General features: G+C 40.6%; 5 protein-coding genes, 5 non-coding genes and 1 pseudogene across 10 annotated transcripts; 3 read left to right on the top strand and 8 right to left on the bottom strand.

Annotated features, from left to right (window-relative positions):
• Nucleotides 1–987: 987 nt before the first annotated feature.
• On the bottom strand, nucleotides 988–3,223 carry LOC121970275. Its single transcript, XM_042520871.1, has 4 exons — nucleotides 2,245–3,223; nucleotides 1,980–2,162; nucleotides 1,812–1,903; nucleotides 988–1,730 (listed from the first exon to the last, which is right to left on the bottom strand). The coding sequence occupies exons 1-4, from the start codon at nucleotides 2,965–2,967 to the stop codon at nucleotides 1,118–1,120; spliced, it is 1,611 nt and encodes a 536-aa protein (XP_042376805.1). The 5' UTR covers nucleotides 2,968–3,223; the 3' UTR covers nucleotides 988–1,117.
• Nucleotides 3,224–5,027: 1,804 nt separating this feature from the next.
• LOC121974084 lies at nucleotides 5,028–5,122 on the top strand. The gene has a single exon (XR_006109947.1). It is a non-coding gene; the product is annotated as a small nucleolar RNA snoR1 (small nucleolar RNA).
• An 842-nt stretch (nucleotides 5,123–5,964) lies between these two features.
• Nucleotides 5,965–6,056, top strand: LOC121974083. The gene has a single exon (XR_006109946.1). It is a non-coding gene; the product is annotated as a small nucleolar RNA snoR1 (small nucleolar RNA).
• A 599-nt stretch (nucleotides 6,057–6,655) lies between these two features.
• LOC121970274 (dof zinc finger protein DOF5.6-like) lies at nucleotides 6,656–7,557 on the top strand. The gene has a single exon (XM_042520870.1). The coding sequence runs from the start codon at nucleotides 6,871–6,873 to the stop codon at nucleotides 7,438–7,440; it is 570 nt and encodes a 189-aa protein (XP_042376804.1). The 5' UTR covers nucleotides 6,656–6,870; the 3' UTR covers nucleotides 7,441–7,557.
• A 1,852-nt stretch (nucleotides 7,558–9,409) lies between these two features.
• LOC121970273 lies at nucleotides 9,410–11,214 on the bottom strand (annotated as a pseudogene).
• Nucleotides 11,215–11,433: 219 nt separating this feature from the next.
• On the bottom strand, nucleotides 11,434–12,741 carry LOC121970272 (peroxidase 4-like). Its single transcript, XM_042520869.1, has 3 exons — nucleotides 12,505–12,741; nucleotides 12,217–12,408; nucleotides 11,434–12,141 (listed from the first exon to the last, which is right to left on the bottom strand). Exons 1-3 carry the CDS (start codon nucleotides 12,715–12,717, stop codon nucleotides 11,581–11,583), a joined length of 966 nt encoding a protein of 321 aa, XP_042376803.1. The 5' UTR covers nucleotides 12,718–12,741; the 3' UTR covers nucleotides 11,434–11,580.
• Nucleotides 12,742–14,386: 1,645 nt separating this feature from the next.
• TRNAG-GCC lies at nucleotides 14,387–14,457 on the bottom strand. Its single transcript has one exon. It is a non-coding gene; the product is annotated as a tRNA-Gly (tRNA).
• An 87-nt stretch (nucleotides 14,458–14,544) lies between these two features.
• Nucleotides 14,545–14,615, bottom strand: TRNAG-GCC. The gene has a single exon. It is a non-coding gene; the product is annotated as a tRNA-Gly (tRNA).
• A 1,574-nt stretch (nucleotides 14,616–16,189) lies between these two features.
• LOC121973873 lies at nucleotides 16,190–16,292 on the bottom strand. The gene has a single exon (XR_006109785.1). It is a non-coding gene; the product is annotated as a U6 spliceosomal RNA (small nuclear RNA).
• Nucleotides 16,293–17,548: 1,256 nt separating this feature from the next.
• LOC121970271 (NADH dehydrogenase [ubiquinone] 1 alpha subcomplex subunit 8-B-like) lies at nucleotides 17,549–21,180 on the bottom strand. Its single transcript, XM_042520868.1, has 3 exons — nucleotides 21,043–21,180; nucleotides 20,762–20,973; nucleotides 17,549–17,900 (listed from the first exon to the last, which is right to left on the bottom strand). Exons 2-3 carry the CDS (start codon nucleotides 20,947–20,949, stop codon nucleotides 17,765–17,767), a joined length of 324 nt encoding a protein of 107 aa, XP_042376802.1. The 5' UTR covers nucleotides 20,950–20,973; nucleotides 21,043–21,180; the 3' UTR covers nucleotides 17,549–17,764.
• Nucleotides 21,181–21,327: 147 nt separating this feature from the next.
• Nucleotides 21,328–25,093, bottom strand: LOC121970270. Its single transcript, XM_042520866.1, has 8 exons — nucleotides 24,740–25,093; nucleotides 24,166–24,348; nucleotides 23,653–24,096; nucleotides 23,413–23,589; nucleotides 23,022–23,315; nucleotides 22,827–22,949; nucleotides 21,811–22,761; nucleotides 21,328–21,724 (listed from the first exon to the last, which is right to left on the bottom strand). The coding sequence occupies exons 1-8, from the start codon at nucleotides 24,938–24,940 to the stop codon at nucleotides 21,443–21,445; spliced, it is 2,655 nt and encodes an 884-aa protein (XP_042376800.1). The 5' UTR covers nucleotides 24,941–25,093; the 3' UTR covers nucleotides 21,328–21,442.
• Between the last annotated feature and the right edge of the window lie 2,653 nt (nucleotides 25,094–27,746).

Below are 27,746 nucleotides of genomic sequence, written 5' to 3'. Positions count from 1 at the left end.
CCCAACTCCTCACCCAGCTCACATTCACGTACTCTTCTGGATCACGACGATTCGAGCAACCTTATGACTAGCTCACTAGTCTACCAGATGGCGCCCCCTGGGCCAGGGTACGTCACCGTAATCACTCTTCATTTATTTCATTATTTTGATATTATCCTGCTCCTTATATATTCGTGGAATCCACCTTGAGCATCGGGATGCCAGGGACTAGGGAAACCTAGTCGCTGTTTGCAAGTAACGTTGACTAGAGACCTTCTGATGACTTGGTCAACATAGAAGACAACTCATCATACCCTCCCCCTCCGGGTCATGGCGATTTAATCAACATTCTAGCCATGTTATTCCGATCATTCCGTTTTCTCAGCTTCCGGACGAGATCAAATAAGTCCATTGTTTATCAAAAACCTAGATTCAATATTGGTTTTGATACGAAATTTAAAAAGAAAAAGTTGGAAAAAATATCTCCATTAGAGATGCCCTTAATTTTCATCGACACCTTAGGAAAGAGAAAATTAAGGAGCTCACAAAACACTCCCAATGGAGATGCCTTGAGGTGGGACGGGTTTTTAGATAATAGAGATTCAAATCTCACCTAGAATATATTATATCCGAAGACTTTAAAAAAATTTTGGGTTGTTTTCAGGATTTATCTATACTTCCTGATTCTTGATGGTAGGTGGAAAATTTTTATAGATTTGGACCAATCACATCTAGTTGTTTATAGTAAAAAGTGATTACGCTCACCCTATAAGCCCCTCATAGCCTGATCCCTCACATCTCGTCTATAAGTTATGTGAGAGAAGATAAATCACAAGGTCAACCTATAACCGACCCGTGAAATGGCTAAGGGATAAAAGAAATTTTTTCCTAAGGACATACGTCTATCAAGAATTAATCTTTATCTCATTATAATAAATTTATTACCCTCTAATCAACTAATCAAAGACAAAAGTCACATCCAAGCTTACTCAAATGAGCACATCCCGATTAGTCAAACGGATCCCTGAATTGTATTTAAAAGAAAACTTTATAACATTAATCCACTAATCCATTAAATGAAGTTCCACGAACAAATTATTAAACGTGCATGGCTCAAGTTGAACATCAATTCGCCGGTCTATGGGTTTCTTGCCTTGATCCTTAGTTTTCTCGCTATTTGCGGCACCCTCGGATGAACAAGCTTACATTGCTCCAATTCTATCCAGTTTATGATCCTCAGTATCAGTGACTGGGGACAGCTACCTGACTTCAATCTCTCACCATCCTTTTGAGTTTGCTTCTTCAGACCAGATTCAAGTGCTTCTTCCACAAACTCCACGAACCATCTTCCTGCCTCTTTTCGTATCTGCTTTGCCAATTTCATCGACCTCCCCAAGCTAGAGCAACTCGGACCTTTATCCTCATCATTAATTTTATGGCCGCCATCTGATCTTGGATGTTTGCCAAGGCACACAGTGTTGGATGCTGATCTCGTCTTGGAAGTCGATCTCCCATTTTGGTTGATGGAGTTGTGATCCCTCTCTTTTAAGATGGAGTTTTCGTCGTTAGAAGATCGTTGTATCTTCGCTGAATCTTCTTTCTCTTCGCTTGGTGCTGTGATCAGAGTAGCTGCTTGAATCGATTCTATGTCTGCCACTGCCTGCACAATCTCCTGATGGAAGCTCAGGAACTGGTCGAAGCAAGCTGCCGGTGATTCTGGCTTTCCGCTTTTGCTCAATTCAGAAAACATCCTGAAACAATTCACACAATTAAGTCCTTAATGTCGATCGAATCGAGTGACTAGTTAGGAATAATGGAGATGATGGCCTTACTTGAGAACTCTGACCACGGTTTCTGTAGCAGAAGCGTCTCGCAGGGCCTGAAGAGCTGTCTTCTGAGCTGCTTCTCTTTGTTGCAGAGCCACCTGCAATTCAACTTCACACTAAATAAACTAATGAAATTTCTGAAAGGAATTAAAATTCTGTATATAAAAACTGCACCTTTCCAAGGGTGTCGAGCAGCTTCCCGGGCAAGGGTATGCTGCGTTCGCCGCCGGAGCTGTGGTACTGTGCGTTGTCGAAGGTGATTAAGGTGTCCTGTTTATCGGAACTCCAGCATACGTCCTCTCCGATGGATTTAGCACTCCTCAGTTTTGGCATGGGGCTTTTACTTGGAGGCGTCTCCTGGAAGAAGAAGAACAATTGGAGCATGTGAGATTCGACGAAAGATATTTCCTCCCTTCCTTCGGCGATACACTCTGCTTACAGCGGGAAAGGGAGTCTTTGGAATCTTGGGATCTCTCTCGCCGACGCTCTTCCACCTGGAGAACTTGGCCATGCTGCAGCTCTTCCTCACAGACGCTGACCCGGTTTCCTTGGCATCGGCGGCACTCATTTTACTCAGAGGAGTTCCATTGACAGATGCTCTGGTCGCCATTACCGGAGACGAGAAAACGCTACTAGTCGGAGTAAGTGTTATGCCCTTTTTGGGGGTTTTGACACCGAAGTCCAAAGCCACGGGCTTTACGCCTCCGGCGACTGCGTTCTTCTCCCACGAGCTTCTCCTGTGAACGGAAGCAAAGGAGGCGACGGACTTGTCGCCTCCGCTTGCCATAACACGGGCGATTGGCTCGGGGGTGCCTAGGAGGGGGTGGCGTCCGGGCAATGGCCGGGCGCCGACGATGAGGGGAACGGGGGAGGCCGGGTCGAGGCGGTCGACGTGGATGAACTGGCCTAGCTGAAGCTTGTTGGCGAGTACAAGCTCGTCCTGGCCCTCCGGAAGCGTGGCGTAGATGGAGTGCGCGGAGTCCGAGAGCTTGATGTAGAAGCCGCGCTTCGGCCACAGGTCCTTCTCGTCCAGGTCGGCCGGGAGGATGTCGGTAACCTGCAGCTGCGCGGTGCTCCTCCGCTCTCCGCATGACGTCGCCGGCTTATCCTGGTTCATTCCATCAAGGAGCTTTCGCAAGACTCCCGGCACCAATGTTGCCATGGCGATCTGGGGCCAAAATCAAGAATTTTTTCGGTTTTATACAAGATCAGAGCAACAATCTCGAATCTCGAATACAACAAACAGTCAAGAATCGCCGGAAAAGAGAGAATTTGTGAGGAAGAGCAGCTTGCGTTTTGGATCGATTTAGTAGGCCACCATGGGTGGGCAAAGATATCTGAGAGAACCTGAGTGACGACTTGTGATCTCGTTACCCGCTTATTTCACTCTCACAGGTCATGGTAGGGAACATAGGTGGGTCCTACAGGTTCTTCGAATCAACATATTGGTACGTTCTGTTTTAATGCAGTGGTGAGTATTATAAGAAGCCGGTATTGTGCGGCATCGTGGAATTTGTAACGTTGGGCAACGGTCGAGTTCCTTTATTTATGATTAAACATAAATAATAATAATAATAATTATTATTATTATTAATTATCCGAAGACTAGTTTTTATTTTTTATATTCCGTTTTTATCGATAAGAGCGTTTCAATGCGCTTCCATTGGGGAAATCTCGATAATTTTAATGGAGTTTTTTTAAAAAAAACCGAATCCAGCTGACATTAGAATTTGGAAATCCACCGAACCCTAGTTTTTCATACCCGCTAACCCGATTTACTCCGATTCCCATGCCCATCCATCCGATCTATATATAGCTGTTGCACCTGCGTGAGGGTTTTAGAACGCCGCCGAATCGGCGGCCGCCTCTTCTCGATCCTCCTCTTCCCCTTACTTAACTTGTCTCTTTTCTTCGCCTGTCTATATATACCTTTTTTTTTTTTTTTTTCCAGCGATATGATTTGCGAGATTCTTGTTTCCGCTATGTTTCTTCGTGCTTTTTAGTAGCTTCGCTGAGAATGTTATTCATGCTGGAGTTATCTCTCGTTTGTATGGTTTATTTGGGTAAGATCTGAGGTGTTTCTCTTTGCGACAAACAAAAAAAAAAAAACGAGATTTCGTTCTTGTACATTAATTCATTTCGAAAGCTTTAAGTGTCTTGTGCTCTTGACCTTCAAAAACAAAAACAAAAAAAAATCGTGACTTTGGGAATGTTTGTGCATGTCAGTATTCACAAGCTTATACTTTCTAATCATGAGAGTAGGGTAAATGTTGGTTACGTTCCTTTAGCTACATACATTTTTGTTGCCACGTTTTGTTACATTTGCTCACTTTTCAACCTTATACGACATCTTGTATGTTGGATTTATTTTATTTTGGGATTTCAAAAATATTATCAACAATTGTAAGTGGATTTGTGTTTGAATACTTTATATGTGTAATATTCTGCTGAAGCTGCACTAACTATTTTGGCTGATTTGTCAGCATCCCTGACTATAGTTAAGCTAGCTTATTTTTGTTGGATATTCTATCTGTAGTGCTTATACGAGTGTACTAATTTGAGTAGTCTATTAGTGGCAAATTGAAATTACTAGGATATGTTTGCTTGGGATTATGAATCCTTGATGTTTGCACCTAATTCTTTGTGATATCAATGATTTCATTCATGTTATTGATCATGAAAAAGCTTAAGAAGATGGTGGAGGCGGGTATGTCTTTCTTACCAATCCACATGAGATTAACATGCTTTGGTATGCACAATTGAATGTGTTCATGCTAGTCTATGAGACTACAACTTTTCTCTTAAACTAGTATCCTCTGCAGTAATTGGAGCAGTTGTCTTGGAAAATTTCTGTTTTCTACATAATTTTGTTGAATTATGTTTCTGCAATAATTCAATATTCATATCTTTTCATCATGTAGGATAGTTTTCTCTAATTCACAGCGAGGAATTCTGTTTGGTGATTTGGAGTTATGGGCAATCTAAGTTATGGCTTGTTCTTGCTTTGTGTTGTTGTTTGTCAGTGCAGTGCCTGGTTTTGCTTCCATGCTTACCATGTTTATTGCTTGACATCCTTTGCTGCTATTACATTGCAGAATCAAAGTCTGATCGACTTCAGTAGCCTTTTTTAGTTGATCTTAATTCGCTAAGTAAACCATCTTAACTATGCCTGCGCCTATCATTTTATTAGGACATTATCAGTAATGAGCAAGGATCAAAAAGGGTTATGATGATCATTGCTTGTTCTGACACCTCTTGTTTGAGAAGGGCTACATCATGTCAGCACTTCTTTGAGCAGAGTAGCAAATGTCTGAGCCCTTTCACGATCAATTGTAGAGGAGACATGCTTTCAAAATCACAGTACAGGACTTTTTAGTTGTTAACTATTTGATATACAACCAAACATCTATTTTGAGTATGCCATAGTAAATAATTCTCAATACAAAAACAAACATTTTCCGCACCTTCTCATGGATGATTCACTATGGCTTGTAGTAGTTGTCACTGCTATATGGTGGGCTGTGATGAATATTGCTTTCTTCTGCCACCTCTTGTTTGAGAATGGCGGGGAAATTTGATCATGCCTGTGTAGGCAGTGTCCTAACTTGGCTGAAGTTGGGTGGATCCCACTTACCACCGAGTGGGCCCCACTAACCCCTAGTCATGCTGGGACATTGTCTGCACAGGCTTGGATCTTCCACCTTTATGGGAGGGTAAGTTCGATCCTATCCACATAGATAGTGTCTAAACCCAATTAAGCACTGTCATGTGGATATTAATCATAAACTTTTCTTTTAACAAAAAATATAAATCTTGGTGATTGGTACACACATGGCAGTGCCTGATTGAATTCAGGAGCTATCCATGGACAGCTCAGATTTTCTAGTTCGTAAAATGCGGATCAGAAGATGAATTATTTTTCATCATTATTGGAGAGTGATGACCTTTGTAAAATAAGTGGAGGCCATCACTCTCCACCAATGGTGGAGAGTCGTCCATCTTCTGGTCCGTATTTTGCGGACCAGAGAATTCTTGCTCATCCATGGATAAGATCTAACTTATCGTTTTATGGCTCTTCGTTGAGCAAATTCAGCAATAAACTGAGCCCCTTTACTGTGATTGTTTCTTTTCATCAAATAATTCTAGCATTTTGTTCCAGGGCCATGATGAATAATGCTTTCTTCTGACACCTCTTGTTTGAGAAGGGGCTTTATGTCTCTTCCTTGAGCAGATTTAGCACCGAACTGAGCCCTTGTTGATATTCCTTTTTGGTGTCCGTTTTTCTTATTAAATTCTTTTATGTATACAATCTATTGTATGATCTTTCATTCTATGAGGCAGTTCAGCTTGCTGGTGACACAGGAAGTCGGCAGTGCAGGAGTATGCCATGAAATGAACAAAGATCAAATATGGTCGATGTCCCGTGAATGGAGAAGCAGGAATCGATGCTTTCCTTGTAGGCTTGTAGCCGTGGGAGAATAATGAGGCTGACCAATAAAGAAGCCAGGAATCGATCATAGCTTCTCAGATCATCGTAGCAGCATTCCTAATCCACTGTAGCATGATGCTCAAATTCGATAAAATGTCAGAGTGGGTGCTACCCGCAGACTTAAGCTTTTGCTCGTTTGGATCAATTGTTCTTTATATCCAGATCTAAGTCAAATTTGGTATTCATTTGTTAGAGAGACGATCAAGTCGGAAGTAAGGGGGGAGGGGGGTGTGGTGGATTACAATATTCTCAACCCGTGATGAACGACTGTGTCTGGTCCTTGTGCTGTTCGGTGAAATGTCGCAGTCACAGAATTTAATATCTTAGACATTATCAATGACTTTGCTTGATAAACGCTTTCGAGTTTAAACTTTAAAGTAGGCAAATGAAGCCCTAAGTCGCTCCTCCACTGACGTGTTTGTTATCTCTTCCTACTACTTTGTTATCGCATTCACAACCAAAGTGACTAGAGCTCCTCTCCTCTACTCTCTATATATTCTTCTTTCTTCCCTGCTCAAGATCCCTCTTCTTCTCCCACTTCATCATTAGCTCGCCATTAATTTCTTCAGGAGAGTGATGGGCCAAGACGAGGCCATATCCGCGGCCTACTTCCTAGCCTCCAGCGAGCTGGCCGCATGCTCGACGCCGGCAGCTGAGAGGAGGTTGCGGCCGCCACCGCCTCAGGAAGAGCCGCTCAGGTGCCCGCGGTGCGACTCTACGAACACCAAGTTCTGCTACTACAACAACTACAGCCTCTCGCAGCCTCGCTACTTTTGCAGGAGTTGTCGCCGCTACTGGACCAAGGGCGGCTCGCTCCGCAACGTCCCTGTCGGCGGCGCCTGCCGCAGGAACAAGCGCTACCGTCCTGCCTCTGCCGCCATCTCGGCTGCCACAACAGTGCAACCAGTACAGTTGCCGAATTTCTCGACCAACGACGTCTGTTTAAATATCATGAACAACTGCAAACATGGACTCGGAGACATGAACACGCTCGGGCTTTGCACGGAGGAGGAACCCTGCCAAAATCTAAAGTTTTTGTTGGATGGTGAAGGATCATCCTGCATGAACAATATTCTCTCCATCGGGTGGCCAGAATCGATCGGCTACTCTGACGATGGATCGTTATCATCGTCATGGGCTCTATGAATGGGAGTGCAACGAAGGGACGCATGCTCGATTCCATATTTTGTTTTCTTAATGAAGGGACGTGCTGATAATGTATATTTTTTTTCCCAATCAATCGAATGTTAAATTTCAAATTAAGAGTTGTTTCATATGGAAGAGAAACACCAATCTTCATTTGACTTTCTTGTTTAATTGAATGATTATGACATTAGTTGGTTGGGTTCATCCTTCCGTTCTTTTCGACAAGATGTATGCAAACAGACAATGACGGAAATTTGTCGGATATTTTTCTCAAAAAAAGCCAAAATTAAGGAACCTGATTCAACACCTATCTCATTCAGTGGGTTTTAAATCTGACAAACGCGGATTTAACCATTGATCTTGAATTTGACTCTGAGTTCGGGATGAACGAAATCACATTTTAATTTACCATGAGTCTGCAGTAACACGACAACAATGATGATAGCTACGCATAAGGAAAAAAAATTTAAAAAAAATTGATAAATTTAGTTCGCCGTATTAATTATTATTCGGTCAAAATTTTATATAGGTTATCAAAATAAATCAGAAAATACATGGAAATTTTTTTTATAATTATAAATATATTATAATAGTGAGGGATTTGAATTATAAATATTTAAATGAAAGCTAGATATTTTATCGCGTGTTATAATCCAAGAGAAACTATTGATAAGAATATCTATAATAATACTAAATATTTCTCTCAAATATTTATGGTCTCCACAGTCCACATCATCACTCAAATATCTCACTTCTTAAATATCTCAAATCTCACAATCAAATATCCCCTCAACCAAATATTTATAGATCCCACCTATCAAATATCTTACTTTCAAATATCTTAAATTATATAATAAAATATCTAAAAAAGATAATCATTTTTCTTATGAGACCCACTTACATACCATCTAAAATAAAATCACCTAACATAAAATTATATTCGATAACTTTTATTCACCTCTCAAATATCAAATACGTGAAAGAAGCCTTGATCGAAGATGTCCTAACGAAAAAGACCGATGACTTTGCGGTAAATTTAATGGCCGAGGGCGCAGCGACTGTTTATAAAAGACAGCCGCAGCCCCTATTTTTCATGTAGTCGTTGTCAGTCCTATTGGGATTGATGGGTACGACGACTGTTGGTGGGCAGGAATGGCCCACTCCACGCGTGAATAGATGTTAAGTTGAAAGGAAATGTTCTTATTTTTCTTTTTCTCAACAGAGAACGGCAGTGGTCTTGCAACGCGATTCAGATGTTATTTTTCTTTTTCTCAACAGAGAACGGCAGTGGTCTTGCAACGCGATTCAGATGTATGAGGACGTAGTGTTCCAACTATCAAGACTTTGGTTGGGTTACAGTCCCCCGTGCAATCTGCGCATTGAATTTTATTCTGTTTTTCATAACACACTGTAGGAAATAATGATAGTATTACGACTAGTATTTTTTTTTTATTATTTCAATTCAATCTCCATTATAAAATTTATAATGATGAATCAATCATCCATCCACACAAATGATAAATTCAAAAATCGACTATCCATATAAGAATCAATCGCACCTGGAGGCAGCTTGTGAGATGAGTTGACGTTCGCGGCTGCTGGCAAATTTTTAGGGACAGGCCTTCTTAAGGAAAGGATCGGTTGGATCAGATTCAGTGTTACTGAATACGAGTTAAGTCAGATATAAAATATATAATCGATGATACTTATCTTTTACTTCAATCGCACTCACTTAGAGACATAACAACAGAGTGCTTTCTAAGTTTCTGAAGCATTTAAGATTGAATTCTTAACAAATTAATAAATTAATTTTTATTAATGAGCAATTGATCTTAAAAAAACGTATTGAGGGATTGTTATTGTGAACATTTTTTTAATTTATCTTGACACGATGCAAGAAGAAGTAGGACAAACTCTCCACGTAATGAACATTCAAAAGTCGACATTTGCATATGCTTGCGGTGTTCCATAAGATCAAACCGATGAACTCCAAAATTAATTAATTCGAATAGCTAAATACATGAACTATGCAAATAAAAAATTTAACTAGCTAAGATGTACACATTAAAATTTCAAAGATAAAGCAGCTAGCATACAAAGCTGTTAACTTATTGCATCACAAAAGCAACAGAGGTATCTCTACCTTGGCATTGACTCCATCTGAAACAATCCTGTTCTCGCTCTTCCACTTGACATAGTCATTGCGGTTAAACTTTGTAAAACCCCTGGGAATCAGTTCAAAATGTTAGCACACAACATAAAACAGTGGCATGACTCTGGTGATCATTCCAATGTCAGCACACAACGTAAAGTGCCAATTTGATAATACTAGTAACCTCCAGTAAATTCTCAAACTGCTTGATGGAGTTTTATTTGGACTTCGAAGGTTTTCCTTCCTACACTCACCATTTTCCACTGACAATAATCTTCCGACGTCCAGGGAATTTGAACTTAGCCCGACGCAATGCTTCTTGAGCATTATGGCTGTTGCTATCCTTGCAGCGAACAGATAGAAAGACTTGGCCAATACTCACCCTAGCACATGTCCCTTGAGGCTTGCCAAAGGCACCACTCATCCCAGTCTGGAGCCTATCAGCTCCAGCACAAGAAAGCATTTTGTTGATTCAAAGGGCATGAAATGGGTGGACTCTCACTCTTAGATGGAAAGCATCCTTTCCTGCAAATTTTGTCATGTATTTATTACATGCGATGCGGGCAGCCTCAAGAGCTTCACTGGAAACATTTTCCTTTTCCCAACTCAGGTGGACACAGAAGGGGAACTCATCAACCCCTTTCTTCTTCATTCCAACATCATAAATCCTAATCTTAGGATCAGGAACACCACGGCAGTACTGTGATTTAGGATAGGGTTTGTTCTTAATTTGGCGATAACAACGTTCAGGTCCTGCGTGAAAAATAAGCCTTCAATTTGCATGCCAATTCACAACAATTAAAATTGGAAATAGATATGTGACTAACTAAACTAGGGGACAGTTTAGAGCCACCTGTATGATATCACAAGAAGTTAAACTAATTAGGTCTTTCATGTTACCATAGAGATTTCAAAAAAACAAGTTCAACAACAATCACTAGCTAAAAAGTTTTAAGGACACTATTGAATTAGCTTTGGTTTTAAAATTTATACTATTTGATGTAGAACGCCACTAATTTAAGGACACTATTGAATTGGCGATTACACGAACTAAATTCCGTATATTCAAGTATGCCCATCAATCAGTATGATAAATTAAAACCATCCTTATAACAAAATATTTCATGTTACTTCATAATACGCTAAAGCTAAAAATTATAGGATAAACATAAGATTTGTACCTTCCACGGAGTTTTTTTTTCCTTCTATTTTTTTGAGGTAAAAAAATGGGACTGCTAATGCAGGTTCAGATGACACGACGAACATTCACATTACGATTTTTCTGCTATTAACAATTAACATGAAGGTGATAATATGCTTGAATGAAACAAACATTGAAAATGATCCCCTTGATTCGACGTAAAAGGAGACAAGGAATCAGTTCAAACCGATCAAACCCAACAAAAAATGTGTGCAAAATCTTAATTGTTAACAAATCTAGCGAATCCAGATGCAAAGGCTCGTTGAAGATGAGAGAGATATCAAGAAACTTACTCCTGCCCATTGTCCCCACGAAGCCGAAGCACGAGATCGCCGACAGCCAGCAAGGGAAAATAACGCGGCTATTCGACGATTCGTGTGTGATTATGCGATGGGAAGAGAGCCGAAACCCTAGGCGGAAACTAAAGACCCTCTTCGATTATTACAGGCCGTGGGCCGCCAACGGCCCATATACTAAACACGCCTATAAAAAGCCCAACAAGTTCCCAGATCCCCCGTTTGCTGCATAATGCCTAGGATTGCCTGGGGGAACATGTTCTTCTACGTCCAATTTCCGACGCCGGCGACGTATCTCCGACGTTGACCTTATCATAAGATCAAGTCATCTAGTGCAAGTCTCGTGAAAGAAAACTCTCTGACTTTATAGTTTATCAAGATATATAAAACTTTGACTTATTAGTTTACATATAAAAACCCACGGCGACATTCAAACCATTCGAAGTACATTTTAGCACGCATAGTAATCTCTCACACATCATCGTTACACACTAGTTGATTTTCCTGCAGTTCTTGCGGATCTCCCCCTGATATCCAGTGAGCGGGCTGATGTCCCCCATCTTGGTCATCGCCGCCGCGAAGTCGGCGGCGAACTTGCTCGGATCGTAACTGTAAGTCCTCACCAGCGAATCGGTTGATCCGGCGCCGCTGAACATCTGCTGATCGGAGTGAAGCAGGCCTTTCCGGGAAACAAGATTGCCGAAGTAATAGTTGTCGAAGGTGGTGGGAGTTTGGAGGTCGAGAGGCGCCAAGTTGTCGTCGCCGGATCCCTGCGTCCTCGGACAATCGGACCTCCTCGCGGTGGCCAGGGAGCCGTCGATGTTAGCGTCGTCGTAGATGTGATCCCTGAAGGAGGTGCATCGAGCTTGGCCGACGGTGTGAGCCCCTACGAGCGCCACCATCTCTTGAGTCGAAAGGCCCTTCGCCGAGAACTTGGAGATGAGGGTGCTGAGGTTGGAGGTTGCAGGAGGGATGCTGCCGTTGGCTCCCGAAAGGCTCGCCGTCCTCGAATCCCTTCTCCCCAGCTTCACCTCCCAATACGGCCCTCCATACTGCATTCAAATTGCAGCGTACTCTCAGAAATCAAAACAATGAATCTCAAACTGTTTGTGTTTCTGATCACTTACAATTACTACAGCGTCTCTTGCGGTGATCGCTAAGATGTCAGCGCAGGAGACGACATTAGGACATGCCTTCTCCACTGCACACTTTATTCTATCCACCACGTCGAATCCTCTAACAGAGTTCTTGTTCGGAGTCGCTGTCTTCTCCCCTGTGAAGCTGCTCGTGTCATCTAAAAGCAATGATCCATCGCAACCCTGCAGGATGAGAGTAGTTTACCATCCATCAGTGTCGTGATCTTCTGAAGTAATTAACTAACTCTTTGCATGCGCTTGAAAAAGAGCAGTACTCACATTAACAAAGCAATCATGAAAGAAGAGGCGAAGCAGAGACGCGCCCATGCGCTTGTCCTGGGAGACAGCAGATTCGACCACTGACTTCACCGTCGAAAAGAGATTCGGGCATGAATAAGAGTAGAAGGTCGTGGAGAGCTGCGCATTTGCGCTAGCTATAGAAAGGAGTGCAATGACGAAAGAGGCGTGGAACATTGTTGAGGAAGAAGCCATTACTCAGTTTGGTTTGAGAAGAGGATTCTAATTGCATGGATTTATATAGGGGATGAAGCAGGGCATTTTCAGATGATCCAGCTAAGATCAGGGATCATATGACAAAAAAGTGAATATGTTCGTCCCTAGTGTCCCTGTTAGTCTGTCCCAAAATTTACATGGAAGACGTAAATCATGATGACTGTGAAGACAAGTGACAGATGGGATGAGTTTACACAGGTTGTAGGGATTTACATCTTGAAATTCGACCCTAATACCTCATGTGTCACTTACCAACTCAGCTAAATCAGTAGCAGCACAACTAAGATCAGGGGATCAGGGATTAGAGAATGTGTCTATCCCAAGCTTCTCATTCGCCCGCCTATGACCAAGTCTCTCGTCGAGCCCAATTCAAATCGGATTATGACCACATGGCTCCACCCTTTAACATGCTAGCCCGACCCGGACCCCGACTTAAGTCGGAGTGGTTTGTCTTAAGCTCGGTCGTGAGTCGAACTAGTTTGATTTGAGCTCGGCCATGAGTCAAGCCAACCTGGCTCTGCGTTGACTACACCGTGGCCCCTGTTATCCCCAGCAATTTGTGGGATGAAAGTAATTTACCTCACTAATCATTGCATGTAATTTCACTATGGAAAGAGACGTTCTAACTGTGAAGTTTGGAAAAGGAGAGCCAAAACACTTTTTGTCTTCAGATAAATCGGAAAATACTCTTTGCCTAAAACAAAACACGTTTTTATTGAAGCACCAAACATGTCGGTTAAAAAAACAATCAACTTAAAAAGAAAGAAAGAATATAAAAACTGCTACTTTGGACAGTCAAAACCTTAATCATGCTGGCTTGTATCGTAGTTTTCAGCATTTGTAAGCGATGATTGCTCACCTAATTAAACTTCATCTCTAGCTAGTCACCATAAAATGGAACTAAATTCTCTGGCCTATTCTTCTAGTTGATTGGAACAGCAATAATCTCCCCAGTAGCTATTTTTTAGTGCAACTTTTACTTTTCTTAACCTACTACAAATTGATTGTCCTCTGGAGGTCAGACAACTCACTAACTCTCGTAGAAAAAGAAAGCAAGTCTAACAAAGTGGGTGCTGACATTAAAACCTCGCTGAGAATGTGAGTGTTGGAATTGCACCAGGTCAATGTCTGCTTTAAAACAGATTCAGCAATCAACATCTGCTACACTGGACTGGAAAACTACTGGGTAGAATCAACCATAAAAAGCCCTCGGTGAACGATAGGTTGGACTCCTAAGCAATGATTACATTTGAGAAGTTTGAATCTTTGATGATTAGTGTAAAAGTTGTTTGGCAAGAGCATCTGTAGTTTTTCGATTTACTTTGATCACAAAAGAATGGAAAACTAAACGTCCTAATTAATTGATGGGAGATGTTGTTAGAAGTGGGGTTAGATTTTACGTTCGTCCTAAGTCTTGGATTTGGGGGATCAAATTATAGAGATCTAGCCTCTAGGTAGGTAGAGCGGTTGACTTTGTGTCCCGAGCGAGGCAAAGTCGTCATCGGCCTCACAGTTTGTAGTTGGTGGGTAGTCAAAGATTTGTTCCCAAGATTTTGCCGTGATCATGCTTTTTCTTTACGTTGATTATCTCAAGGTTTTGTAAGGTTTCTGATGCATATTCTCAAAAATAAAAATTAAAATTAAAAAGTGCACCAGCCGGGAATCGAACCCGGGTCTGTACCGTGGCAGGGTACTATTCTACCACTAGACCACTGGTGCTGTGATGCTATTTTCCATTATCATTATTATTAATCCATTAAACTATGGCATTTTTTTAAAATAAAAAATAAATAAATAAAAAGGCTCTGCACCAGCCGGGAATCGAACCCGGGTCTGTACCGTGGCAGGGTACTATTCTACCACTAGACCACTGGTGCTGTGATGCTATGTTTCGTTATCATTATAGTTAAGCCATTAAAACTATGGCATTTTTTTTTTTGCTAAGAGTCATGATAAACAATTGTGACCTACACATTTTGATCATCTTCACTGCATGCTCGATCAGATACCAACATGTGTGTAATGATCTATTTAATCCAAACCCATTTCAGAACCCCTACAATTGTACTTGAAATAGATTGCTCATACACAACTAATAAATGATGCAACAGAAAACACAACTGGTCTTGATGCCTTCGTAGATTTCTACATGTTTACTTTTGTTCCCAATCAGTGCTCGCTGTGTTTCGGCTTTCCTACACAATTTCAATTGATCATAGACAGTCCAAGTGCTTTTGCTAAATTTCACACTAACATTAGTCGACATTATTAGCATTGGATAGTGGATTACATCTGAGTAGAAACTAGAAAGTAGTTACTAAGCAAGGGAGGAATTATAAGTTCAGCAGCTTTGATGTACTCAATCACCTATTCCTAGTTTCAGTATCAAATATGCACACTCCTATAGAGAAGCATTAAGTCCTAAACAGAGGTTTGCTTATAAACAACTAGTAAATGATGAAACATTGAACATGCACATTGGCTAAACAAAAGAGCTTTGCATCAGCATTCCAATAAACCAAAACTGATCTTGATGCTTTTCATCGGCTACCTAGGCCTTTGTCATTGGGATTTATTAAAGGTGCTAACAGATACTTAAGTCCTAGTTTATCTGTCCTAAGTTTCTAGACTCGCACATACGAACATTATTAACATCCAATCTATGTCATAGAGTTGTGTTACAGCTATAGATCATAAAATCAACATGGAAGGTTTCTAGACTCACACAAAATTGAAGTAGATGAGCAATCAATGTTAATGTTATTGGATGAAATGGTAATAAATAGATTTACATGGAAGTTTCTTTTTCTTGTATCGTTTCTTAGCAATGCCTAAATATTAAAGTGCATGAACTAAACAAAACAATTTCTCCTAGCATGGCAAGTAAACATAATCTCCTAATGAAAATTCACCTTCTAATATCCTGTGTTTGTAGTTCCTATTTCAAATGAACGACAAAACGATCACCAACTTTAACAATCAGCCATAAGAAAAACAAGGCATTAACATTACATAATTCAGCTGGTTGGTTAGAGACAACATACTTTATTAAAAAGTCGGAAGGAAATAGATTGAATATAATAATAAAGAATTGTTTTGTTTTAAAAACAATCTATTGTTTCCATATTCCAATTAGACTTCGCTAGCTACTTTAAAACGCAAGTTAGGGGCAAAGAATATGAATGAGATTCACGAAAGCACATTAATGCTGGGGGAAAAAAATACAAGGTAGCTTTTTGAACTGAAAAAAAAAAGGCGAGAGGCAAAGTTTAACAAAATCAACGAAAAAGGGTTTAGGGTTAAAGCTAGGGCTTAAGGTTTACACCTTTCGGGGGAAAAAAGGGGCAAACATGAATCAACGAAAGATCAATAACAGTACAGTAAAAATCATACAAAAGAAGATTTTGCAAAATCACTGATGAGCAGAAGAACCGATTATCAGTTTGGAAAAAAAAATTTGGACCATTTCTCGATTTATGCGTGTCATCCTTGCGCAGGGGCCATGCTAATCTTCTCTGTATCGTTCCAATTTTATCGGATGTCTCCGAAGAGACAGACCTCATCTCGCGACAAATCTAGAAGAGTGGCCAAAACCATTTGAAACTAACGGTGTGGGATTAATAAATGCTCATTAGACATTTTGCCCTTTAGATATTGAAGTAGCACCAGTTCCCAACCTCGACGAAACATGCAAGAAGAAGCGAAAATCACAAGAATAGGACACGAGAATGAGTCGCAAACGATGGAGAAGAAGAAACGCAAGACCTAGAACAACAGAGGATTACTTATTTTTCTTCTCCACTTGGCAAATGATAGTGGTTGATTTGTAAAACTGACAGGCATGACTAATGGTTCTCTGACAGTGAATCAATTTTTTTTGATCGATTTGCCATGAATTTTTTATGCCATGGATAATGTTTTAAAGAACCGAGGGAAAGAAATGGGAAAAAAAAAAATCTTTTATTGTCATATATTCCCGTAAGCAAATACAGTTCAGATCCTGTCCCTAAATTTTTTTATCTCCGTGTCCTTTGCCGATCAGACGGATTAAATTACATCTCAAGGCATCATGGCATTTTAAGATGTGTACAGTATCCTTGTGATGTACAAGACATCCTTGAGATATAATATGATCCGTCCGATCAACAAGAGGATTGGACACGGGGACAAGAAATTTGAAGAGAGGATCCGAACTCAAGCAAATATAATCTTGCCTTGTGATATACAAGACATCCTTGAGATATAATCTGATCCGTCCGATCAGCAAGAGGATCGGACACCGGGACAAGAAATTTGAAGAGAGGATCCGAACTCAAGCAAATATAATCTTGTTAACTAATTTTTCAATACTATTTAATGATATTATATAAACACGATTATCTTAATGTAAAATAAAAATATTGTTAACTCTCACGCGCTAAGTTAAGTCACGCGTGTATCTTATAATTGCAATTTAATCTTGAATATAAACATATTTTAAAACATCTTAAAATATTAAACAATTTGAACTACTTTAACGCATAAAAAAACATAATAAATCAATCAATTTCTAGATACCTTTTATAGCTGATCCCCATTGCTCATAAGAAATGTCCCTTTGGAAACCAACAGTATGCACTTGTTCGTTTCACACAAATTTATCACAGTTCAATTCAATATTTCCTCACAAATAAGTTAAGCGCATTTGTTTTCCTTCCTTTAATCACATGATAAATGAAACAAGTAAAAAAAACCCATATCATTCTCTTTTTTTTTTTTGTCACTTGAATTATCCACATTAGCAAAAGATGTTAATGCGATGCATCATCGGTAAATTGAAACACTGCATGTCCTGGGAGCTTATTCATTGAGCCAATATGGAGGAAAGGTATCTTGAGCAACATTAGTTCAAATGAAATATGATTCAAAGAACAAGATCAGCACAGATCCTGGTGACAAGCATTTTCATGCCACTGGTTGTTTCTTATGTGGCAAAGGCCAACAGAGGAAGTCGATGTCTTCATCAATACTCAAAAGATGACGGTAATTACTTGGATATCGGGAAAGCCTTCTCAAATGCTTCCTGCTCTGGGCGGCACAAGTCAAACTCATTGGTGTAGTAGTACATGCAGCCAGCATAAGCATCCATCTCTTTAGGACATTTCTGATGGAGTTCCTTCAGCCTGCAAGAAAAGTTGTTGCTCTTCAATTATTCTGTGAAGAAAATAATTCTGAGAGTAATATTTAATTTTTAAGAAACCATTTAAGCAAAAATCAAGTTTTTAGGTTTCTTCTCCTCAAAATACATTTGTGATAATCGCATAGAACAATCATGACAGAGGAAGTAAATCAAACTGAGAATTAGTATTTCACTTGATGTATCAGATGCGAGAGACTATTTGTGATACATTAGGTTTAGACTACTAAATTTCCCTGCTGATGATGCTGATGACTAGTTTCCAGTCTATGCATCAATTGACTAGATGGACAAAAATAAATTTGCTAGTAAATGCCTATTCTCCTGACTCTCTTCGCTCCAACAAGGTCATCTCCTTGTTTATTTTCACACAGCTTGCCCTTATGCCAAAATAGAGGTAACACCTTCCAACTAGCCTGCCTCTCAACCCAAGTAAAACATAAAAAAGAAAAGGAAAACAAAAAATAGAAGTCCAGAATCCATCTTAAGTTTCTACCAATTAGTACCTCGCCAAACTTACTTGCACAGTTTGTTTTTTCACTGATTGATTTTTGCTATCATGCACATTTCAATAACCAGCCAATATGTATGTCAAGCTTTTATTCTCATGTTTACCATCGGCATCTCCAGTTGAACACTCGTGCCATGATTTAATGAAGTCTGCACGTGGTCTCTGGTAACATCATGCCACATGCACAGAGTACAAAATAGAGATCAAATCTCACCATTCTTGTTATAACTTTAAAAGTCATCATCAGAGGTTTGACTCTACTAGCAAGCATTCCCTTCCTAAAATAAAATAAAATAAATACACAAATGAATTTGTTTTTTTTTACAATCCACAATTTGATTTTTTTTACCAAATGATTCACGATATCAATCTTAATTTGACAACCTTATGTGGCACCGTGCTAACAAACCTATTAAATTATTGATAATCATACTTTTTAAATTTTAAATTATTTTATTTTTTATTTTTCACCTTTATATTATTAAATAAAAATATTCACCCGTGCAATGCACAGGCATTCCAGTATCTAGTAAGAATATTAAGATGTGAAATACCTGACTTCTCATGATTATTAGCAAATTGAAAAATTCCTCGAAGAATTTCCAAGTCTCTCTAAGCTTACAATGCTCTTGCATGAATGTTGTCCGGACCGCACACCCTAATACCAACACTTACGCAAAAGTACATACAAATATGGTCATATGAATGAAGTGAGAATTCTTTGTCAGTTTCTTTTAGGGCATAATATATTATACAGGCCACATGCTTTATGACCTGCCGCAGACATTGCTTTAGACTAAGTCCCAGTTTTACACAATGAACTATCACGCATGAAATGTGAGAAGACTGACAAATTACACATAAATTATGAAATAAGGCAAAGAGAGCAATGACCAGCTGCATGGACGAAGACCTTAATCGTTACCGAAGCTTAAGGTAGAAATGAACAAGGCCTAAGTAACAAACCTTTGCAGGGAAGGCATAGCTAATTAATCAACACTCTCTTGAGCATTCTCCAGAAAATAACAGTTAATTCATGTGCTTCTGCCAATGGGGCCTATGTGTAACTAACTGGCGCATTTAATAAACTGAATGAGTTAGAATACCCTACTTGACAGCAACAAATAAAAAGGTGCAACTAAAGATGACTAGGAACTTGCATTAAAAATTTGAACACAAAATCATGTGGGGAATCTTTGGATTGATGAGAAAAAAGACACCAATAATTTTTGGAGCATTAACAAAATATTAAAAATTAGCCAACTTTACAAATTCCTATGATGTCCAAAAGTGACAAATGCTAGATATTCAACCTAAAGGCCTTAAATGATGAATTTTGAGAATATTGTGACTATCCAATTTCAAAAGTCTGTTATTACAGTAGAGAAAAACATATGTGGTTTTTTATTTTGTAAAGACCCTTGAAACACCAAAATTTTAATAGGATAAAGTTGACACTAAATTTTCCAAAAAATTCTTATGACAACTAAGAAGACAAAAAAGTAAATGAAAGTCTAGAATTCTATAGCTGTGTTTCATTGTGTAGAGATAATCAATCCCTCAGTGCAGATCATATTGCATCATTTACTTCAATGTACAAGATTTTTCCGTAGAAGTTGAATCTTGGACACTTTATTCATGTGATATGAGAAGAATATAGAGTGATTCAAATTTGAGAATCATCATACACCACAAAACCTACTCGCCAATGTTATTGCTTCTCCTTACTTTGCATGGAAAATTTAGATCTACTATCATATGCTAGAGACAGTTGCTGGAAGAGTGCAAAGTAATTGAACATGGAGAAGTGCAAATTTAACCTTTCAGAAACACAATAACCAGCCTATATAGCACTTATCCGCACTGTCTCATTGGGATACATTCAATACAGCTGAAACGTATAATAAGTATGAAGTGCTCTTTCTTTTGACATTTTTCTGCCTTGTCAATTCAATGGGAACAAAAGAAAGTCTGCATCTTCTATTTTATTAGACCAAAGAAAAACTTGATTATATAATAAAAATAATTTAATTCATTTGAATGTTACTATGCGTACTGGATGGCATCTATTTAGCCGGCCACAAATAGTTAAGAGTCAAACGCGGCTTGATGATGAAAATGACGATGATAGTTCCCCTAACAAGGATCCGGAATAAGAGAAAGACTAGAACATACCTACTTAAACTAAAAGGTAGAATTTTGAACCTAGTTTTTTTCCCCCCCCCAAATCGATGGTAAAATGCATTACACGAAAAGCTACGAACTTGCCTACGCGAATAATAGAACAAACATTTAAAGATCATGAGCTGTAGAAACGATTCAGAACAAGTACTTACAGATGTAGGACACAGCTCGTGACCTGACGACCCTTGTCGAGGCATTTCTCCGGATTGGGGTCCTTCTTCTTGCACTTAAGGAATGCCAAGTTCTCGGCCCGGCACCGCACGGCGATGTGCTTGGAAGCGGCCATGAGGACGGCTGAGGTGGGGATCGGCTCCCCAGCCAGATCGACGGTGCTCGACATGTCGCGGATCTCGCCCTAACTGCCCTGTGAAATAGAGACCGCGTGAAAAGGATCGTTAGTAGAGAACGGTGAAATCAAGGCACCGATCCATACCTTCGCCAACAGATCTCACGCTCGCGACGAGGAAGACTGCCCGGAGAGACTCAGAAGCCGCCGCAGCCCCGCCCTGTTCGTATCCCGCTAATGCGCAGGCGAGGAGCAAAAGGGTGTGATGAAGTCACGATTGCTGCGCCGGTCTATATTGGGCTCCGTTTTGGGGCCCAATATTAAAAGTTGCATTAGGATCAATTTCTCGGCCCAAGCCCGAGTACTATTTTTTTTTTAAAAAAAATTTGATTTGTAAAATTCCATCATAAAACAATTTACTAATCTATTGACTTTAACAGTAGTTATAATATTCTCACAAGTTAAAATTATAAATGACAAATATGATCTATGCACATTTACAAAGAATTACACTGTTTTTCAAAGAATCAACTGATCTCCTTCTCTTTCATTTCGGTGGTGTGCTCCATATTCTTTTCTGTTCATCAAAGCTTCCAATGACTGCAGACTGCTGCTTCTCGCCTAATAAGTTTGCAAACTGCTCGTAGTATTCTTGGCTATCGAAATTATCCAAAATGTGGACTAGTTTCCCATTTCTGTCGACTGCAATCTGTCCATCTCGACTTAGATCTCCAGTTAGAACAGTAATCGGTTTGATTTGCATTCTCGTATTCAACTTGCCCTGGTCGACCAAAACAACTGCACCTAAAATTTCACCTAAAAATATATCCTGCAGAAAGAGATCATATATCGATCAGTAACTGAAATCTATTGTTCTTCAGTTACGTTAAGCTTCGAAGAATAAACTAGTACTACCATATGACGATATAGTTTAGGGTTCTTCAGCACCAGTTGATTGAGCAGTAACAACAGCTGCTGTGCGAAGTTTGATTCCGGAGTCTGCTCTGCAATTTTCAAACTTCGGAGCATCCTCACACACGAAGCTGCTCTCTTCTGAGCACTGAGAGGAATGAGTGTGATGCTGAGGTTCGACTCCATCACCTTCTTTGCAGCTAAAGGATCGAGGAACATGTTGAACTCGGCAAACTTGTTGGCGGGAACAGTGAAGACATTCCCTCTCTTGTTTCGCCCGTCCATCACTTGCCCTCCCACCACATAAACATCCTGTATTACTCTAGTTGCATCTCGATCTTGATCGATGATGCTGGCTAAGTTAGTGAGAGGACCATTCGTGAGCAGAGTGAGCTTATCAGTCGGGCCCAATGCTCTTGTAATGTGCTCCCAAACTTCCACAGCCAGTGTCTGCCTAAGCGTAGGGTGATCGGTGTTCCTCGGAGCTCCAAACTTGCATGAGTTTTCAGCTGTGTACCTTCGAGGACTCCGCGGCAGCGATCGCGCGAGGCCGTAGAGCGTGTCGGAATCGAGAAGCCCGCCGCTTCCTTGTGGAATTGCCTTCACGTATTGGCAGCCAAGAACAGGAGTGCCTAACGCAGTGAAATTCCCCAATCCGACTGGAATGTCATCTCGCCCCATCATGTGAAGCACATCGTAGATTATGTCTACAGTTGCGGCAGTCGCCCACCCATTTCCACTCACCAGAATTCCCATGAGGTTTATCGTCTCGATCGGCGCTTTCAGCAAGTAGATGAGTGCGAGGAAGTCTCCGGCGCTCATGTCCATGTCGAACACCACAGCCTTTCCTCTCGTTCGGCTTAAGGAAGAGTTTGGCTTGTAGAACATTTCTCTGTAGAAAGGAAATTGTCTTGCGAGGCTAAATTTCCCAGACTGAGGACGAAGATTAAGAGCCTGTAGATATGCAACTCGCATTATTATCGAATAGAAACATCAAATCATCGATGTTTGATTCTTACGTCCAAGAAACTCTGGAAGAACTGTCTGTTCAGTGGGCTGTTTGAATCTCTGTTCGGCTTAGCCTCTTTCGCAACTCGCACCTGAACAGCTTCCGATCCAGTGACTTCTTTGGTGTATCCGTCCTGCAATTGCAATAGTTTTGTGTTCTTCGATTTGGATTGACAATTATTGATCTTATTATACGATTAAATTACCTGACATTTTCCTTTAGTTGAGGCATTGACGAGGCAAAATGGATCTCGGAGCCCTGCCTGAACGTGGCCACTGTGGACGCCGCCGTTTTGCAAGTCGAACTTGGGAACCGCGCGGCCATGGAAGAAGGGGTTGGAGCCGTCGTCGACGCCGAAAGGCGCGTTCGACGTGACCACCGTTACGTTGAGGTACTCCATGACGGCGAACTCGTTGTCGTCGTCGCCGGTACGGTCGTTCCCGTCGCGCATGCTGGAGATGGCGACGCCCGAGAGGAACGAGTCCCACATGAAATAGCTCTGCGTGCGCGTGCATGCATGCAAACATGAACAGGAGACACGGTCTTTCTTCCGGCGATCTATATATCAAATGCGAAGGGGACGGGCATGGACTCACAGTGTAAAAATGGTCGTCTAACCAAGTGTCGCGAATGATCTTGAGAGATCTGAAGCAGTACTGCGCCTCGAAGGTCTCTTGGCGCTGCTGGAACACTCGGAAAAACTCCTCGTTGATCGGGATGGTGTTGGTCGCGTCGAGCGGAACGAGAGTGATCGGAATCCCGGAATGGAACACCTAAAAAAGAATCATGAAACGTATATATACAAAAAGGCTACGAGAACTGCAACTTGCACGAACCTGGTAAGCCGCGAAAGGATCAGAAAAGATGTTGAACTCTGCGAATGGATTGGTGGCGTAAGCCGTGAAGAGGTTGCCATGGTCACCGCACTGCAGGGGAATGCAAGAGCTAGAGTAGTCCGGGCAGCAGCCAGTAGGGTTTTCTGACCGGATCCCTCCTCCCATGATGTAGATATGCTCGATGTTCTTCTTCCACCGGGGATTTGTCATCAGAAACAGGGCGACATTTGTGTGTGATCCGATCAGAAGCAGAGTGGTCGGGCCTACAGAGATGGTCTCGAGCATGACTCTTTGGACAGTAGGCTGACGCAGGGGAACGTATCTCCTCTTCCCCTGAGGAAGAAAGGACCTTCGAAGGCCGTAATTGGTGCCGATATCGAGCCTCCCGCGAGAGCCCACCGGAATCGCTTGTCGATAGCGGCAGTCACCGGCCGTCGACATTCCCTGAAATTGAAGGTATACGCTTAATCTGAGATCAAATAAAAGGATAATCAAATGGAAGAAGTGTAGTACCTGCTCGATCAGAGGAAGAAATCCACCGACATTAGGGAAAATAATGGAGCCATCGTCTGATATGCCGCCGTCGCCTCCAACTCCCACAGCAACATCGTCTCTGTTCATCATGTATAGCAAATCGTATACGTGGTTCACTGCGTGCCCTGCTTCGGACCACGCGTTTGCACTGATCGTAACTGCCTGTGATTTATGCAACATTTTTGTTCAAAAAACACAGAAAAAAAAACAGAGGAGAATCTGCTTTTGACTGGTGCAAAAGGGGAGAGAAATCTGTAGATAACGAAGAAGAGCTTAGAAAACTCGATATACTGTTGTCACTAGCACCACTTATTTCGTGCATGGCCAAGCTTGTTTAAGCTAGAATAACTATATTAATTATCAACTGGCTAGTCATTGTCATAAAAGAACTCCATTTTTGACAAACTGAGCCTTTAGAGTTGCGCAATCTTCACTCGGTTTGGATCAAACATGAACAGTGAAAGTAAAGTTTAATTAGAGCATAAGAACTAATCAAGAGAAGCAAGATTAAAAATTTACGCTTCTTGATGGAGGTGAAGAAAAAGAGTCGAACCTTTAGATCGAACTCCGAGCGGTTCTGCTTCAGAATGTAGAGGAGCGCAAAGAAATCGTCAGTATCGACGTCTGTATCGAGTAGAATCCGGCGAGGATGCTTCGCGATGACCATGCAGTTCTTCCGCCCGAGGAAGAAGCTGATCGCCATCACCAACGCAACCAAAAGCAGAGCACTCCCTTTCACTGAATTCATTCCCATCTTCTCTGAATTACTGATCCCCCTCTCCTTCCCTCCCTCTTCGATCTTATCACGTACGGAACTCGCCGCATACCGGCAAATCGAAGCGATCCATGGCGAAGGGAAGGAGATGACTTAGGAAGACAAGGAAGGATTGACGAGAGGAAGAAGAAACAGAGGTGGCCTGGAAAAATGGAGAAGCAGATGGCCACTAGTATATAATTAATAATATTGAATATTGTCAGGATTCAAATAATTCCCACGAAAAAACAAAAAGATAAATCAGACCATCTCACTGTGGATGATTTAATTTTATACAGAAAATACTTACGGATGAGGATATCGAAAAACTTTAGATGGAACTAAAAATCCTATTAAGATTAAATTTTAAATCTTTAGAACGAATATATATATAGTGAATATCTATTATTAAATCTATGATAATATATATAAGAGATTATAGATTTTATAAATAGATGGATAGAAAATGAAAAAAATTAATTTATTAAAATGAAAAAAAATCTAATTTTTAGTTAAAAAAAAGAATGGAATGAATTTTTTTTTTTATTTAGGTATCAGTTCATCGATTAATTTTTAAGATAATCAATTTAATTTTGTAAAAAAATTTTATCGAACAATCACAATGAAAGATTATTCAAATAATCAGTATTTTTAGATTTATCTTATTGGGAAAAAAAAATCTTTATAATGATGGCAAAAGGTGAATACGTTAGCCCCTAGCGCCACAATCAATCCGTCCCAGAACCAACACGGAAGAGGTAAATCACGAGCGACTACTAGTCTTTGAAATAGTAACTAGCACATAAAGGAGATATTTATCTTAATTTTACCAAGATTCAAACCCCGGACCTCATGATGACAACATCTCATACATTAATTACTAGACCCATCCAAGGGATAAAAAATAAAATAAAAATAAAAAAATAAAAAATAAAAAATCTTGACAATGCACGATAGCATTGTAGCCCCATGGGCGAAATGAATGGAATTTTGTATCATGCGGAGAAATGTTTGAGGCTTGATATCTACTCGTCAACTTAGGCATTGCTTGATGCAGAGGTTGAGTGATTTGCACTGACTTGAGACAAACAAGATGATAGAATAATAAAATGTCTTGTTTTGATATCAAAACATTCTCATTCTCTTGGAGACTATTTGTTTAGTTTGATAGTGGATATATATTACACGTCACTAGGGTGGTAAGAGTCAAGTTGAGTTAAATTTTATATTATTTAAAAATCAAGTTGAGTTTAAGATAAATTAAATTATTAAAATAATTGTTTAAATTTAAGTTCAGCTTGATTCATATTCAATTTTTTCTATTATTTAAATTTTTTATATTTTTAAATTATTTAGTTGATTAATGAGTTTGATATTACAAGTTTATTTGTTCGTTCAATGATGTGATGGACAAGCACGAATAATATTTAAATAAATAAATCATTTTTTATTTGATTTTATATTGTTTTTCAGCTTCTTTATATTTGTTAATCAATTGATCACATTTGTAGCCTATGTTCTCTCATCATTTCTATCAGAATCCGAACTATGATCCTCTTATTATAAAAGGCCGGTTCTACATTTGTTTTTTCTTTGTCTAATAAATGCCTATTGATACGGGGTGATGATAAGGAACCCTACCTTACTGTCACAGTAGAGGTTAAAGAAGGTCAAAATTAAGATGATCAATATGCATAGGGTATTGATCGGTCGGGCGAAGCACGATCGGAAAGAGGGATCCGATCCACCGTCGCCCTCGACATGGGAAGCATTCAAACAACCGACGCTCAAGGGAGCAGTATGTAGGAACCAGGCCGAGCGACTCTTTCGCTCGGCCTAGCAGCAGACTTGACATCAGTCGAGCACGCGGACAGTAGACTTTCGGCCGAACGGTTATCTCGATCGGCCCAGCAATAGAACATGTGGATAGTGGGATTCCGGCCGAGCGGTTATCCTACTCGGCCCAGCAACAGAGCATGCGGACAGTGGACTTCCGGCCGAGCGGCTATCTCGCTCGGCCTGACAACAGACAACACGTGGACAGTAGATTTCTGGTCGAGCGGTCATTCCGCTAAGCCAAGCAACAGACACAGCAGACTATCTTTCGACATCCTTTTGGGAGCTGGTGTCGTTGACAGACGACATGGTCAGATAGAGGATCGTACGGCGGAAGCTTCCACTATCACTTCAAAGATATGCTCGGCCCGTTAAGGTACTGTGTCAGGGACACTTTATTGACACGTCTTTTCAAGGAAAGCTTTGAGATGCATGCCCACCTTGGGAAGCGTGCACACGCATTACTAAAGCTCTATATAAGGGGGGTTTATGCATCGACGGAGATATGCGATATTTACTGTTGCGCTACAGTCTTCATGTTGCTCCGCTACTTGTTTCTTCTTCTCCTTCGTATGAGACTGAATTGAGCGTTGGATGGACATTGCCGGGAACCCCTTACCTGGCTCGGTACTGACGTCAGCTGTGTTACAAGTCGGAGCGAGGTCCACAGGAGGTCAACGAGAGCGCCACATCCCTAGAATCCATCTCACCGACTTTCAGACAAGATCATATTTGGCGCAGTCTATGGGAACGTCACCTGCATCCGAGCCGAGAAGATGGAAGACGCTGGACGACTCATCACCGTGACGCTCACTCAGGAAGAGCTTGAGATGCTCGTTCAAGCCCGAGTAGCAAAAATGATCGAGCAACAACAACAAGCGTTAGCCGATCGGCTAGCGTCGTAGCCTGCAACATCGACAGTCGATAGTCGAGCGGGGCAAGAAAATCGAGCAGAGCAACTCTCCGTATG

The sequence above is a fragment of the Zingiber officinale genome, chromosome 4A, assembly GCF_018446385.1.
Source record: "Zingiber officinale cultivar Zhangliang chromosome 4A, Zo_v1.1, whole genome shotgun sequence".
Classification (NCBI taxonomy): Eukaryota; Viridiplantae; Streptophyta; class Magnoliopsida; order Zingiberales; family Zingiberaceae; genus Zingiber; species Zingiber officinale.
The sequence above is the reverse complement of the archived record's forward strand: the minus strand, read 5'-3'. Positions and strand labels throughout refer to the sequence as shown.

What these genes read in the sequence shown, in the direction of transcription:
- LOC121970272 (XM_042520869.1), bottom strand. Translation starts at nt 12,717, where the DNA reads ATGGCTTCTTCCTCAACAATGTTCCACGCCTCTTTCGTCATTGCACTC. An exon ending in TTCATGATTGCTTTGTTAAT is followed by an intron (nt 12,409 to 12,504) that starts GTGAGTACTGCT and finishes CTCATCCTGCAG; the next exon opens with GGTTGCGATGGATCATTGCT. An exon ending in CAAGAGACGCTGTAGTAATT is followed by an intron (nt 12,142 to 12,216) that starts GTAAGTGATCAG and finishes ATTTGAATGCAG; the next exon opens with TATGGAGGGCCGTATTGGGA.
- LOC121970271 (XM_042520868.1), bottom strand. Translation starts at nt 20,949, where the DNA reads ATGTCGAGCACCGTCGATCTGGCTGGGGAGCCGATCCCCACCTCAGCC. An exon ending in ACGAGCTGTGTCCTACATCT is followed by an intron (nt 17,901 to 20,761) that starts GTAAGTACTTGT and finishes CTTTTCTTGCAG; the next exon opens with GCTGAAGGAACTCCATCAGA.
- LOC121970270 (XM_042520866.1), bottom strand. Translation starts at nt 24,940, where the DNA reads ATGGGAATGAATTCAGTGAAAGGGAGTGCTCTGCTTTTGGTTGCGTTG. An exon ending in TTCTTCCTCTGATCGAGCAG is followed by an intron (nt 24,097 to 24,165) that starts GTACTACACTTC and finishes CTTCAATTTCAG; the next exon opens with GGAATGTCGACGGCCGGTGA. An exon ending in CAACTAAAGGAAAATGTCAG is followed by an intron (nt 22,950 to 23,021) that starts GTAATTTAATCG and finishes TTGCAATTGCAG; the next exon opens with GACGGATACACCAAAGAAGT.
- LOC121970274 (XM_042520870.1), top strand. Translation starts at nt 6,871, where the DNA reads ATGGGCCAAGACGAGGCCATATCCGCGGCCTACTTCCTAGCCTCCAGC.
- LOC121970275 (XM_042520871.1), bottom strand. Translation starts at nt 2,967, where the DNA reads ATGGCAACATTGGTGCCGGGAGTCTTGCGAAAGCTCCTTGATGGAATG. An exon ending in CAAAGACTCCCTTTCCCGCT is followed by an intron (nt 2,163 to 2,244) that starts GTAAGCAGAGTG and finishes TTCTTCTTCCAG; the next exon opens with GAGACGCCTCCAAGTAAAAG. An exon ending in TGCTCGACACCCTTGGAAAG is followed by an intron (nt 1,904 to 1,979) that starts GTGCAGTTTTTA and finishes GTTGAATTGCAG; the next exon opens with GTGGCTCTGCAACAAAGAGA.